Genomic DNA, 14,545 nt, shown 5'->3' with positions numbered 1-14,545 from the left:
GCAACGAAGAAATTCGCCAATCGTTCTGCTTTCTTCTTCTTTCTTTCCAAGCAGACAAGTGTATGGACGAATGAGGAGAAGAGTTTCCGCCTTCCCAACTTTGCTTTTCATGGTGAACCAAGTCCCAATCTCATCCATATCGTCGTCATCATCATAGGCCTCGTGTGATCAAAACCTCCCATCTTCAAAACCACCATCATCATCGCCACCACTAGCATGACCATAGCTGGCACGTTGTCGTGACACCCTTTCACTCACTCATATCCTCTCCACCACCACCACCACCACCACCACCACCAAACAACTCGCCATCCATGAAATTCTCATCATCTTCATCAAATTCCCCTTCCAGATCATCATGATAGCGCGGCAGCTCAACACGACGACCGCGACGCCTCCTGCCCCTCTTCCTGCGGCTCATTTTCAGCATCATGGCCCCTTCGTCGTCGTCATCACCGATCTCGTCGCCAATCTCAGCATTTCCATCGCCCATGAGCTCTCGATCCCACTCATCGAAACTGGCCACCTCACCGCCCGCTTCCCCTTCTCCTTCTTCCGCAATCTCCACCCCAGCAAATTCCACCCCACCATCACCCATCGCACCATCCTCCCTATGCAACCCCACCTCCACCAGATTCCTATACTTCACGCGCAGAGCCTGGCCCGTGTAGACGGCCCCGCCATCCTCCACGATCATCGTGGCAATGCGGTCCCATTTCTCGCGTCTGTTGAACGCCGTCTCGAGCTGGGACTTGAATTTCAGGAGGCGGTGGAACTACAAGGGGATGAAAAGAAAGGTCAGTGATTGGGAGTGAACAAGTAAGAATTTTGAAGGGAAGGAGAAAAGGGGGGGGAAGCGTACGTCCATATCGCCCATCCTGGCAAACTTCTCCTGCAATTTTCCGAATCTGACGCTCAGAGTGCTGAATCCCGGCTTGCGCCCCGTCATGCGCGTCCATTCGGCCGTGATCTCCTTCCATGATTTCCCTTCGCCTTTCATGCGAAACATCATCTTGTCCGCTTCGGAGGCTTCGGAGATGGCGCTCGCGACGGGGAAGTTCTGTTTGCGGTTTTTGGCGGAGGCGATGCGAGCTTTGGATTTGGATTTGGTGGCGGTGGATTTGTTGGTCCCAGTCTTCTTCCTGCGTGAGGGTGGAGTGTTGGTATATTCGTCATCTCCGTCGTCATCGTCATCGTCGTTGTTATTGTTGTCAGTGTCGGGCTCGTGCTGAAGGGATGATGCCGAGGGCGTCCCAGGAGGAGAGGGGGTAAAAGGGTCGGCATTGGTGATGAGGCGGGGCTTCTTGTTGGCTGGGCGGGTGGATAAGGACTGAGGAGGATTTGGTAACTGGGTCTCAGTATGTTCATCGTTAAATTCATGGTTGTCACGATCGACGACCTGGTGGTTGACATCCTGGCCAAGATCCTGATTGTAACCGTAGGCACTTCTCACTTTCCGTTGAGGGGGTTCAGTACCGACCACGAGCTTAGGGTTGGCTTCTAGCTCCGCATGCCCCTGCGATGAGACTACGTAGGAAGACACTGGCTTGGCCGGCTTCTTGGTCTCTTCACACTGTTTTGTACTGACTGAATGGGCTTGGATTTCATTATTGTCATAGCGACCGCTACCACCAGGACGGCTGTTCTTATGAGTGGTTCCGGCAGTCTTTTGATGATTGGTGCTGCCCTCAAGACCTGTCACCAATTTCTCACCAATAGATGCATCTTTTTCCCTTGTGTGACTTTTCTTGGAAACGGGCAAATTGTCTTCGTGGTGGCTAGTCTGCGAGGAGACACTTGATGCACGTCTCCGTCTTTTGCCCGAGCTGGATGGCACTGTGCTCTGCAAGAGTAATCAGATAAGTACCTTTGCCAGGAGGCAGCTGAGATGGCCAAGAACAAGACCTGAACTCACCTTCTGCCTTGTAACATTCGAATTAGGAGTAATCGGTCCGTTGCTGTAGCCCTTCTTGACTTTCTTTCCAGGATCTGGAACGCCAGGATCGGGAGCCAGGGCGGCTGCGATAAGCGACTTACTGTCCATTTCGGAGAACCCACCCATCTTCACTTGTGCTGACGGTTGAGTGGCTGAAAGGTGAGCTGGACGGTTATGATGATCAGCGGTAAAACTAAGGGGAGCAACGTAGGGAGCGACTTGTTGTTCGGTAGCCCTTGATGCAGAACAACCTGTGGAACCAGAGCGACTGCCAGTAGTAGCGCTTCGGAAATGTCTAGTTGTGCCTTGTGGTGTCTGTGAGGTGTCATTGTTGGTGCGGTAGTGTTCCGACACACCGTGCTGTGACCAATGCTTGTGCTTGGCAACGTCCAACGCATCCAGAAGGTTTTGCAAGCCGCCCACTCGCTTCAAATCCATTTTGCATTGTCGTGAGTTTTGCTTAGATTGCTGAACTTGATACGTATTGGCTACGCGGCTGGCTGACTTTCGTGCGAGCCGGATACTGAGTGACTGAATATTGGGTGCGCTAAGGGGTTGATCTTGGGATAACTATGGTAGGAGGATATCGGTCAAAGTGATAATAGTTCCGATGCTCCGAAAAAAGTCGCCGGGGAGTGAGATGTGGTACCCCAGGATGGCAGGGTTAGGAATCAAGCGTCTAACATATATTGCACGCCATTGCGTTTTTTCAGACTCTTGAAAACTGGAGATGGTGTTTCAGGCAAGCGTCAGGACGAGCTATGTGGTGGGATATGTGTAGTCAAGCCCTGGACTGGTTATCTCAGCTTCAAAATAGCAAGACCGTAGAGCTCTTTAAGCGAGGGTGAGTTAAACCTAGAAATGCTGTCCTCCACCGGCTTCGATATCACGTTCACCAAGTCACAGCACTGCAATGTAGATAACCGGGGGCAGGGGCTCGTTTGAACGGGTATCTTCTCCTCCAGCTTTCTTAGAATGATGGTCTTCATCTGCAAATAAGTAGAATAAGAGAGACTAAGTCATTACGTATGTATTGACTCGCTTTTTGAATCGAGCATTGCGCACAAAAGTTGTGTAGTGAGATGGAATGGGTTGAAGATGAGTAAGACGTCCAATACTCGGTATTGCTGACAGTAGTAAAACGAAGTGACGATCCAAGAGCACAGTCCTTGAAACAAATAACCATTTCCGTGATGCTACAGCTACTGATGCCGCAACAAGGAGAAGAATGCTCGAACCTGATGTTCAACATACCTCAATTTCCTGCATTGACCTTTCTGCCGTTCACTTCATCAGTAGGCCGACGAAGCACACCCTTGGTTATGGGACCGATATCTTTTTCACTTTTCACAATGCCCCTCTCCGCATCGTCGTTCCTCTTGATTGATTTCCACGACTCGACTGGATCCCACGGCTTGCCGTCGACATCTGTGTTTCCCTTTTCTGCCACCTCATCGAGCCACTTGTTCCACACAGGTGTATCTGGAGCAGCCCTGCTGGTTTTCGCCCAAGACGTCTTGATTTCTCCAACCTTGTCTTTGCTGATACGACTTGCGGCAATGATTGCTTCGTAAAGGGTGCATGTGTAGGACTCTTTGGTAATGACACGTGCCTCATCCCACTCATATCGAGTAAACAGGTCCCAGTTGTTGCGCGGGGGGAGGAGTGCTGCGACCCAGTACAGACCATTAAGCGCGATATAAGATGCTCCAAGGGCAACCTGCATCTCAAAGGTGCAGTTCCCTACCAATACAACACCGATCATGAGAAGGATCGTGCCTGTTCCGACAAGGACCTGGGCCGGGCGAGTATCCAGCACATAATCACAGTCCTCTGCTCCAACATAAAGCTCGCGGGCCACCTCCTCCGTGCAGTGAACAACCACGAAAGCGCCGCTTCTTGTCCGTATAACGATATCGCCTGGTGGTACGTCGGAATCATAGGTGCGCTCTGTTAGAAGAGGGCGCCAATACGAGGCCCCGCCCACTAGGGTAGAGGTTATGGATATGATGGCAATTGCTATGCACGCAGGGCCGTCTTGGTGAATCACGGACCACACCAAAAGTGCGAGGCTAAGCAAGGTACTGCCAACTGTCAAGAAATTGAGGAAGGAGAAGTACTTGGTAACAATCTCCTTGACCTTGTCCTCATTACCAAAGCCACTTCTGTCCTTGATCGGCTTGTGCTTGATATAGATCTCATGAATGCTATGCCTTTTGAGGTCCGATATCGGGTGTATCAAATTGGCAAAGTAGTTGAGCTCCTGGAGGTAATTGCCCGAATGGATACCAACAACGTGGGCGGGTTGCGATGGCAATCCGGCAGGCCTAGCAGGGTGGATGAGTGCCTGAGGAGCAGGTATCAATCGTGGTAGGAGACATAGCCATGAGGCGGTCAGGGGTTGGGCATGTTTAGCCATGCTTGACTCGCCAATAACGGCAAGCAGACTGACGACATCGAGCCGCCAGTGCGTCCTCGAAGTAGGGAAGTTGAGTGGCATAGTGCGAAAGCGCCAGGCGCGATAGATACACTAGTTAGTTAGAAGGATCCAAGAACACTCTAGATTAGGGTACCAGGCTTCAACATGAAATGGAGCGAGACCAAGCTTTTATCAATGGAGGAGGATCCAGGGTATGGTCATTGAGCATCATCTCCGCCGCTGTAGCAAGGCGCAGAATATGCAACAAGCTGCACAGATATAACATCGAAGGAAGGCGTCAGAGCGTCACCAAGAAGGCAGGTATCCGAGACACAAAGCTGAAATGCATATGTATAGGTCAAACGAGGCTAGCTCATGTTCTGTAAATGAGGCTGATAAGGGTAGGTGGTATCAAATAACAAGAAGACAAGGAGATGAGGTTGACTGTTGGATTCTCTAATGTGAAGGGAGGCGCAGCGTCTTGTTAGAGTTTGGGGACAAAAGGCGCCCCCACTTGTGCTGCACTATCCACCAATAGAAAGAGTAGCGCATTGGGCCTGCGACAACACAGCCCAGCCTGGGGGATTAGCACGACGATAGAGATAGACATCATCTCATGGACCACCACTAGTGGGTGCTCACACATACGGCAAACATCTCCATCTCCAGCACGGCTATATCATTGTGTTCTTTGATTACTAGCCGCTGGTGCCGATGCTAGTGTTGGAGTGAAGACTGCCTTGCAAGGCACCTGACCGCCTAATACCTCCCTTTGTCACCTGGGCAAATAAGAGGTGGTCATACGGGTATTGGGGTCTCGGACATTGTATTCACTTGTTACAAGTGACGGTGAGAAGCACGCGGCTGAGATCAGTTGAACAGTCGATATACTTGTTCACAGCGCCAGCAGCAGTATTTCTAGAACCTCCGGCCGTGTATGGGCACCTGTACCTGTGCTGCTACTGTCATTCTCAAACTGCCCTTATCAAATGTCTTGGGCTCAGCTGTGGAAAGTACTTTCGCCAGACAAACTGTCCACGCGCAGAATGAAGAAGCTCAATACAGAGACCAAACTGCAGCAGACTGTTTTCCAGGGCATCTTCTTTGAAGCCGATGATGCCAAAGCACTTCATATGATCGCGGATGCCTTTGTGCCAGAGCTTGAACGCCTTAAAAATGCTTCGACGGCCTCTGAGCCTGGTGAGCCTAGTATGGGAGATGAAGGGCAAGAGAAATCGCCATCGTGTCTTCTCTTCGGCAAGGAGTACGACGAAGTAAACCGCACGCTCGTTGGCATGCTTGCACTGAAGTGGATCTGGAATGACGACTACGAGGCTTTCACGAGTTCGCAGAACAAATTTGTCAAACTAAAACCCGAGACCTTTCAGAGGCTACGCAAGCTCTTCATAGACGGTCTTCGGAAGAAGGCGGACCTCTTTAATCTGCTCACTTCAACCATCATCAACGATCTAGGCAAGGATCCGGCGCTTGCTGAAGATGTCTCCAAGATCACGGGTCTCCCAGCTCATGCGATCAATCATGACATGGTTATCTATGAGGCCGCAAAGGCTGACATTATTCCTTGCATCAGAAGGCTTGATGACAAGCACAAAGAAGAGCTTTTCTTGGGTTTGAAATTGGGTTCTACTCTCAATGGCGGCCAGCTTGCACAGGCGGAAAATGTGCCAGGTAATCTCGAGGGCTTGCTAGAGATGAGGGGGCACAGGCATGCCTTTGACCTCAAATTTTTGGAATTGATTCTGGATGTTGCCGGGGCGGCCGGCCACCTCGATGCCCGCTGTGCCAAAATGATGATTGAGCCAGTTGCTCAGGCGTACTTGACCACCCATGAAGTGGCGCTCGATATCATAGAGGGCCGCAGCTCACTCCGCGAAGGATACGACACAGTGCTTACCCGGCGAGCCGAGATGCTGGTTGAAAAGGGTTTCCGACGCCTGTCTGTACAAGACCCGGAAGAGCGTGCTCTACTACGAATGCTTCTGATGAGTCGAACCGCGGATGCCGAGCAGGCCGAGCTCTTCTCCCAGGCCTTCGACTCTCTCCCAGTGTCAATACGACGGAAACTGGTCAACGGACTGAATGTGGATGGCTACCAGGACGGCAAAGCAATACTACCATACTACATGCCGGCCATGTTCTCCGAGGCACTGGAAAACGTCTCCCGAGAACCGCTGTCTGCCAAGATCGAAGCAATGAGCAGCCTGATGCGTTTCTTGACCCGCGTCCTCGATGGCACCAGACCCATGCCGGGCAAGGAAGGCAAAGTGGTCGAACGGAACCTCATGTTCGCGCGAGCCACCATCAAAAGCAAAGAGTTCAGAGAAGACCCGACCGTCCTTGATCAGCTCAAGATCCCGCCCACCCCTGATGTGCAACAGCTTCTCACGAATCAAAGTTGAGCAGTCGCTGTCACGAATCTCTTTGCACGAAATGGAAATTCAGGCGGCATTCTGCTTCTGCGGGCGTCATTGGTGCAGAAACCAGTCTCGGAAGATGGGTTCAGTTCTGCGGGTCCCAGACGGTGATGATCGACGTGTGCTCCTTTCTATGCATTCTTAGGTAACCGGTTTCCAAATATTACTGGATGAGCTAGAAGGTTGAGGGAGGTGGAGGCCTGGAATGGGATCTTCAGGTTGTTGAAAGAACTTTGTTTTTTTTATCAGCGCGCGGCCAGGCTTTTCATATTGCCCATAACAGATCCTCATCGAAATACAAGGTCATTCTTACTCTCTATCTACAATCCACTGACATCATTTCCGTGCACAGTTATTCTGCTGATCCGACCATATTCCACCTTTTTTCCCCTGTCAATACCAGTTGCAGAGGCAGAGATGTACGCGGCCCCAACCGAGGAACGCTTGGCAGGCTTAAAGTTACGCCCTTCCGATCCCCCCCGCTGACTCATATCAATCAATCCACTCATCCTCGTCCGTCACCATATTTCCAACTGACTTGTTTACGTATCTTCTCTTCCTCGCGTCTTTGAAAACGCCCCTTTGAAGTTTTAGATTGCCTGCCAGTTTCGTTATTCCCGGCCTTTCCAAGTCAAAAAAAGATGGGCTCCACCAGCCAAAGTACTCCTTTCGGCAAGCCGATGCGAGAGCATTTCTTATTTGATAAGAGCTTCAAGAACCTCAATCATGGTGCTGTATTCCTTTTCCTCAAACCCTATATGATTCCATCGCTGTACAATCTCCCATTGCCGCCCGATCATCTTTCATCCTCATCACCATACCCCGATCTGATAACTGTCCTGTCCTGTCCTGTCCAATCCCATTCTCTCCTCTCTTCTCCCATCTCATCCCATCCCCTCAACCCTCCCAACCCCAACCCCTTCCCTAACCAAACCCCCCAACAGGCTCCTTCGGCACCTACCCGCACGCGGTCCTGACCTCGCTCCGCCACTTCCAAGGCCTGGCCGAAGCGGCCCCGGACAAATTCATGCGCTACACCTACTCGGAGCTCCTCCTGGCGTCGTGCCGCGCCGTGTCCGCCCTCCTCGACGCGCCCCTCGACACCTGCGTCTTCGTCCAGAACGCCACGCTGGGCATCAACACCGTGCTCCGCAACCTGGTCTACGAGCCGCGCAAGGACGTGATCGTGTATTTCGACACCATCTACGGCGCGTGCGAGAAGACCATCTTCTCGATCGTGGAGACGAACCCGACCGTCACGGCGAGGAAGGTGGAGGGGTATGAGTTCCCCTGTGAGCATGAGGAGGTGGTGGCGAGATTTGTTGATGTCGTCCAGGGGTTGCAGCGGGAGGGGTTAAGGGCCAAGGTGGCCGTGTTCGATACGATCTGTGCGGTGCCCGGGGTGAGGTTCCCGTTTGAGAGGTTGACGGATGAGTGCAGACGGCTGGGGGTGCTGAGCTGTATCGATGCGGCGCACGGGATTGGACATATCCCGCTGGATCTGGGGGTGTTGGATCCGGACTTCTTGGTCTCGAATTGTCATAAGTGAGTCGTCATCTACCCTTCCTTCACTGATGACCATTCTTTCCAAGAAATCTACCTCCCTTTGTCTTCAAACACTCACTTAACCACGAACCCCTCGTCAATAGATGGCTCTTCACCCCGCGCGGCTGCGCCCTGTTCTACGTCCCGTTCCGAAACCAACACCTGATCCGGACCACCTATCCCACCTCCCACGGCTACATGCCCCCTCCAACCTCACAAGCCTCAATCCGCAACCCGCTCCCCGCCTTCGCACCCAACGCCACCCCATTCACCGCCCTCTTCCAGTTCGTCGCCACCACGGACAACGCACCCTACTACTGCGTCCCCGCGGCACGAAAGTTCAGAGGGGAGGTCTGCGGCGGAGAGGAGAACCTGATGCGGTATCTGAGGGAGAGCATGAGGAAAGGAGGCGATCGCGTGGCTGAGATCTTAGGAACGGAGGTCATGGAGAACAGTGCCGACAGGGAAGGAGGAGTCTGCGGGGCCGGATCGCTGCGAGATTGCGCCTTCGCTAACGTACGCCTCCCCTTGACCATCGCTTCCCCTCCGTTGGATTCGAGCACGGCCGAGAACGAGAACGAGAACAGGAAAGGTGTGGTCAAAGGGGCTATGGCGCAGGAAGAGGTGGGGAGAGTGGTGGATTACATGCAAGAGACGTTTGTGGATGAATTCGACACTTTCATCGCGGTATATGAGTATAAGGGGAGGTTGTGGACGAGGTTGAGTGGACAGGTGTATTTGGATTTGAGTGATTGGGAGTGGTGTGCGTGTGTATTGGAAGACGTTTGTGCGAGGGTCAGGGAAGGATGGTTTAGAGGAGAGGATGATGTGGGTGCTGGGCATCGGGGTGGGAATGCAGCGAAGCAGGGGAAGAAGGGTGGCTTCGATGGCAGTAAGGAGGTGGAGGAGGAAAATGATGGGGTAAAAGACATTGCAGAGGGGTTCAAGGGATTTCGTGTTGAAATGGAGTGAGCCAGGTCTCTGAATTAAGTGCATGGAGACAGGTTGAAGAATCTATCCCAAGGCTTAGACATGCCGGGGGCTTGGTGGTGTAGACAAACGTATATTTACCTTGTGAGAGGTGACTTAGAGGGTCAACAGCTTTGATTATGCTCGTCCGTATTGCCTGAAATGGCATTTGCATCGCTCGGTTTGGAACCTGCATGACTGTTCGATCTTTTGTGGTGGTCTTCGCATATAACCACAAGAGGGCAGGGTGCTGACCTGCGAGTTTCCCAAACACCCTCTAAATGGATGCAGAGCTCGCTTGTTCGCAAGTTTGAAGGTAGTCTGCAACTCAGACCGGGCTGATATGGTGAATGACTGCACACCTCAGTGCCATTGATGGCCATTGACCACCACTGTTGTCTTGAGTCTTTCTCGCATCCTGTGTCTTGTCATGAAGTTCCTCACCGCCCAGCACCACTACTGCCAAAAGATCGCACCCAGCCACCAAATCCTCCTCCACCACTATTGTTGTATGAGCTGGAGCGATGTGATCTACTGCGGTGCCTTCTGTCATTCGATGATGATGATGATGATGGCGGCGTTGCTCTCGATGATCTCCTTTCTCCGTGAGTATCGCGCCTCTCTAGATCCTCTGGCTGTTGACTATTGTAATAGCGTTCTCTTGCTGCACGGATATCTTGTGGTCCAGGAGACGTCTCTTCCACAGCCACTGGACTTCGTGACGTACCTGTGTTCTCTTGCCAACCACCAGGCATGGCAGCAGAGGATCTTCGTCTCGGTGGTCTATTTGGCTGGCCACTACCTCCTCGTGAGGCATGTCCATTCGCTTCTGGCGGTGTCGATATACCTTTCCGGCAATGAGGACAGGTGTCGTGCTCTTTCAACCATGCAGTAATGCAGATCTCATGGAACCAGTGTTTACATGGCAGAACGGTGACTTGGTCTCCCAGTTCGACCGAATCCATACATATCGAGCATTCAGCCTTGCCTCTATCGTCCAACATGTCCTTCTCGACTGTCTTCTTCGGTAATGAGCGAATGGCAGCTTCTGAGGCAGGACCTGGCGCGTTGCTACCCTGGTTCTGCTCCATAAGCTGTGTGATCACCCGATCTAGTGCTTCTTGCGAGAAGACTGCATCGCCTTGGGCGGCATTGGCCGGATCCATCATACGTTGTAGCATGGCAAAAGGACCAAGGTTTCCATCAGCACCACCTTCACCTCTACCACCACCACCAAGGCCTTGCAATAGTGTACTGAAAAGCCTGTTTCATCAGTCAGCACGGGCCCCACTCGACTTCAAAGAGCACTCACCCCATCAACGGACCACCAAACTGTGTATGTGGCGGTGGTTGGCCTGGAGGACCAAACCCCAAGCCGGGTGGCAGCGGTGAATCTGGCCTCCTTGTACCCCGATCCCGACCTGCTTGCTGCGGCGTCACTCCCATTATGGTCTGAACCAGGTCTTCAAAATCATGCTCTACCTCGGCCATGGCTGGATCTCCAAGTGGTCCGCCAGCGCCTCGGCTTCTACTATTTGTGATGATCATAGGACCTCCGTTAGAGTTAAACATGCTGAAGGTGAATGACGAGCTGCCATTCGGACTTCTTGATTCCCAATGATAACCTCTGGGCGGTGTCGGTGCTGTGCCAAAATCCAACTCACCAATATCGTCTTCATCTGGATCTGGGAAGTTCCGCCAGGAATTGTGTTGTTCGGGAAAGTCTGACGATCGTGAGCGCGTTAAGTGTCTATCATCGCTATCGCCAGCGGTATCTATTAGTGGTGGAGGATCGGGTGACGGCTGATTTGATACCTGCACAGAAACAAACAGTTAGAACCGACCTCTTTGTAGGGTAGGCGCATCCATGGAGGTGGACGGGAAGGATGAACTCACGATCTCAACGAATTCCACGAATTCCGACTCACAGCGCGGGCACTGAAGACCTCCTTGCTGGCGGGGCCAGGTGTTTGAGCACTCATGACATTTAACATGCTCGCCAGGTATTCGCGTAGAGTCCGCCATCATGAATCAGCAGCGGATAATATTACCGCTGCGGCCGAGAAATGTTAAGGCGCTGTCTCGGCGTTGCGGCAGAAGCGTTAGGTAGGTTGTGTAGGAAAATGAGTTAAGAATGAGGTGGCGCAATGCGATGCTGAATACAAGCGCAGGATCTCTGGTGGGTAGGCAGTGTCCCTGTTATTGCCCTACACCACAAACTGTCCTCAAGCATAAGAGTCATCCATACAGGGCTCACGTGCAATCAAATCATCGGGCAGAAAGTGTTCATAATGATGATACAGAACAATAATGTTTGTGCAGGAGCAGGTTGATCAAACAACTGTGCCATCCAACCTCGGAACAATGCGCTTCCTTCGCTTCCTTCGCTTCCTTTTGCTTCCCTTTTCATGTTGCCGGCTGACATCTGCTACCACCGCCAGATGACGATGCCACTTGACTGATAGACCCGCTACGCTAATGCTAGCTCAGTCATCACTTCTATGAACATCTGTTCCTCAAAGTCTGGAATGCGCAAGTTCTCAGAGGCATTTTTTGGTGCCTGGCTTGTGGCTGCCTAACTGCTGCTTTTATGAGCAAGGTGATAAACCCGTGAATCTTGCCAATTCCTTTCCAGATAAATACAGCCAACGGGAGCCAGTCTCTACTGCAGCAGGATCAGTCCACGCTACACCTTTGAAGGTACCAAGATCCAGAAAACCGAGGTAGAGAGCTGAGCCGAGATCAACTGGAATAGAGCCATCAGTGGATTGACAGGTGGTATTCCCAGTATCTTGTACAGCGGTGAGCAGGAGACGCCAGTTCTAGCGAGCTCAAGACCTGTATAAATAGACAGATGAATAGGGCATGAAATACTGAAAACTGCATGCCATGGAATGAACAAGACTCTCAACGCATTTTTCGGGCTACCTTCGCCTGGAGTTCTTCATCAAAAGACCACCAACAATCCCGGCTGCCACGGCTATCCCACCCACAATAGCCACACCCATAAGTCCCTCTTTCGAGACCCTGTCATCTATAAGTGTCCTCAGGCTTTCCGCTTGCAGATTGCCCGGCTCTTTGTCCAGAAGCAAATCGTTATATCTTCGAGCCTCAGCATAGTTTCCGAGCTTAAAGTTCCCCAACGCTAGGTAGTACAGGCATTCTCTTCGTCGTTCGGGTGCGGTCCGAAAGATGTCGGCGAGGAGTCGCACGCCTTCTTGCTGCTCGACACGGGCATTCGATTTGATCAACCCCTGTTCCTGAGGTCAAGGTTTGCGCCGGACGACTTCAAGTAGCGGAAGCATACCCACGCATAGTTGAACTTGGTCTGCACTCCCACAAATTCACCTTCTTTCTCGAATTGTGCTCGAAGGACTTGGAGCTCGGAGGGTTTTAATGGGCTACGGCAAGGTTTGTCAGCCACTGATCCGTGAACACGTGGGTGTTCGAGAGTCGAGAAGCAGTTAAGTAGAGAAATGCTGACCTCTCGGCATCTGCTGCATCTAAAATTCAGATCAGCGACGGGTGCGGGTGAATTAGACGATATGGAGGAGCTTACAGGGAAGGTGGTCGCCCATTTGGCAGACTATGGTCTCTGTGAATGTCGATCGATGTAAGAGAAGGAAAAACAATTCTTATGCGCTTGTCTGCCTTTATCGATATGCTAGGAGTTATTCATATAGTGCGAGTATGTGAAGATGCCTCTGAACAAGGCAGCTGGCTGTCCCATGTGGTCTGTGGCGGTGCAACCTGCGCAAAGTGGCCCAAGATCCAATGACGAATGACGTAGGGTTGGCGGCCTCCCGGTTGTCCTTCACAACCGGATCACCGCAGATAAACAATGTCGGCGCCAAATTGAATACCACAGAAGGCTCAAAGAATCACATTACAAGAGCCGCTTCACCAACCGAATCACATTATTATAATTTCGACTCCATCAAAATGCTCCTCGATGAGGATCCAGCGACTGTAAGAAAGGTCTCCTCCATAACCCGCAATCGCACAAAGTACTAATGCTCCCATCCAGCTAATCCACCACACAATCGACAACTTCAACATCCAACCCGACAAACTCGCCCTCAGTCGCATTAACGAATCCCTCTCCACAATTCAACAGTCGCGCGAATTACGCATCCGAGATGCAGAAAACGCGCTGCGTAAACTCTCCCGCAACCTCTCCACCTTATCCTCTCAACACAAAGAGACCGTATCCAGCCACGATTCCGTCAGCCATGCGGCCGAGATAAGTGAATTGGACACGAAGAAGTTTCGCATAGCGAAAGCCGCGTCAGAAGTGGAAATCGAAACCGAGAGGTTAGAAGGGGAGTTGGAGACGCTGAAGGCCAAGTTGGCGGATCTGGAAATGCAGGGTTTGGAGGGTGATGATCAGGCTAGGAGGGAGAGGGAGGCGGATGATGCGACGATGTAGGGAGTCCTTTTACATTGGCATGCGGGATATATGACTGACAAGAGCTACAGATTGCAGCTCAAGATATACAGATCGCTGGGTATTGATATTGAGCCTGACGAGGCAGGCAACTACAACAAGGCGATCATCCGGAACACAAAGAAGGGAGATGTGCATGTTGTGAACATCGATCCGAAGTTCTCGAGATTCTTTTACGCCAACTATTTCTGGCAGACCATACAGACCTAGAGGTGGGCACCAAGATTACATTCTTGCAAGCCGAGATGTGCGTGTCGAGGGTAGCGTCGGCGTTTAGGTATATACGGCGCATGGTGGAATTCACAAAGATGTATGGAAGCGACAATGAACTTCTTGGTGTTCAACAACAAACAGCTCTGAAAGCCCGCAGCATGATACCATCAGACCAGTTTCCTACATCTCTTTCCACAAAGCGGCCCAAATTTGCAATACTCCCACCACACCCACAAAGCCCCCAGTGCTCCGATCACCTTCCCGGATATACCACGTCGAACTGCCCAAACACACAGCCGCAGCCAGAGCAGCAATCAACTTATTGACCGGATCGACCAGCAATTGCGGACTCTCGGCCCACTGATAATTCATGATTGCTAGCAATCCATGATCAGCATTGAGACATCCTGGCCGCTTAGACAGAAAGACAAGCCTATACCAGTGATCAGAAAGAACACACTCCCTGCCCTCACAGAGTTTTAAGTATCAGCATTATCATCATTACGGGGAAAATCGCAGCAAGGTAGGGGTGGAGTTATTGACCTTGAAACCATCCGGCCCTCGCACAAGCAGCCACCAAG

General features: G+C 51.7%; 6 protein-coding genes across 6 annotated transcripts; 2 read left to right on the top strand and 4 right to left on the bottom strand.

Moving 5' to 3' along the window:
- Window positions 1–250: 250 nt before the first annotated feature.
- On the bottom strand, window positions 251–2,374 carry EPUS_08529 (uncharacterized protein; the record flags this gene model as incomplete). Its single annotated transcript, XM_007789495.1, has 3 exons — window positions 251–775; window positions 863–1,843; window positions 1,916–2,374. 3 exons carry the CDS (start codon window positions 2,372–2,374, stop codon window positions 251–253), a joined length of 1,965 nt encoding a protein of 654 aa, XP_007787685.1.
- An 817-nt stretch (window positions 2,375–3,191) lies between these two features.
- On the bottom strand, window positions 3,192–4,436 carry EPUS_08528 (uncharacterized protein; the record flags this gene model as incomplete). The annotated part of the gene is made up of 1 exon (XM_007789494.1): window positions 3,192–4,436. One exon carries the CDS (start codon window positions 4,434–4,436, stop codon window positions 3,192–3,194), a length of 1,245 nt encoding a protein of 414 aa, XP_007787684.1.
- A 908-nt stretch (window positions 4,437–5,344) lies between these two features.
- On the top strand, window positions 5,345–9,307 carry EPUS_08527 (uncharacterized protein; the record flags this gene model as incomplete). Its single annotated transcript, XM_007789493.1, has 3 exons — window positions 5,345–6,770; window positions 7,735–8,335; window positions 8,383–9,307. 3 exons carry the CDS (start codon window positions 5,345–5,347, stop codon window positions 9,305–9,307), a joined length of 2,952 nt encoding a protein of 983 aa, XP_007787683.1.
- A 437-nt stretch (window positions 9,308–9,744) lies between these two features.
- Window positions 9,745–11,329, bottom strand: EPUS_08526 (uncharacterized protein; the record flags this gene model as incomplete). Its single annotated transcript, XM_007789492.1, has 3 exons — window positions 9,745–10,567; window positions 10,617–11,119; window positions 11,201–11,329. The coding sequence occupies 3 exons, from the start codon at window positions 11,327–11,329 to the stop codon at window positions 9,745–9,747; spliced, it is 1,455 nt and encodes a 484-aa protein (XP_007787682.1).
- An 899-nt stretch (window positions 11,330–12,228) lies between these two features.
- Window positions 12,229–12,882, bottom strand: EPUS_08525 (Mitochondria fission 1 protein; the record flags this gene model as incomplete). The annotated part of the gene is made up of 4 exons (XM_007789491.1): window positions 12,229–12,564; window positions 12,612–12,705; window positions 12,789–12,807; window positions 12,864–12,882. 4 exons carry the CDS (start codon window positions 12,880–12,882, stop codon window positions 12,229–12,231), a joined length of 468 nt encoding a protein of 155 aa, XP_007787681.1.
- A 196-nt stretch (window positions 12,883–13,078) lies between these two features.
- Window positions 13,079–13,961, top strand: EPUS_08524 (kinetochore protein spc24; the record flags this gene model as incomplete). Its single annotated transcript, XM_007789490.1, has 3 exons — window positions 13,079–13,273; window positions 13,332–13,729; window positions 13,784–13,961. 3 exons carry the CDS (start codon window positions 13,079–13,081, stop codon window positions 13,959–13,961), a joined length of 771 nt encoding a protein of 256 aa, XP_007787680.1.
- Between the last annotated feature and the right edge of the window lie 584 nt (window positions 13,962–14,545).

This window comes from Endocarpon pusillum, assembly GCF_000464535.1.
Source record: "Endocarpon pusillum Z07020 unplaced genomic scaffold scaffold1121, whole genome shotgun sequence".
Lineage (NCBI taxonomy): Eukaryota > Fungi > Ascomycota > Eurotiomycetes > Verrucariales > Verrucariaceae > Endocarpon > Endocarpon pusillum.
The sequence above is the reverse complement of the archived record's forward strand: the minus strand, read 5'-3'. Positions and strand labels throughout refer to the sequence as shown.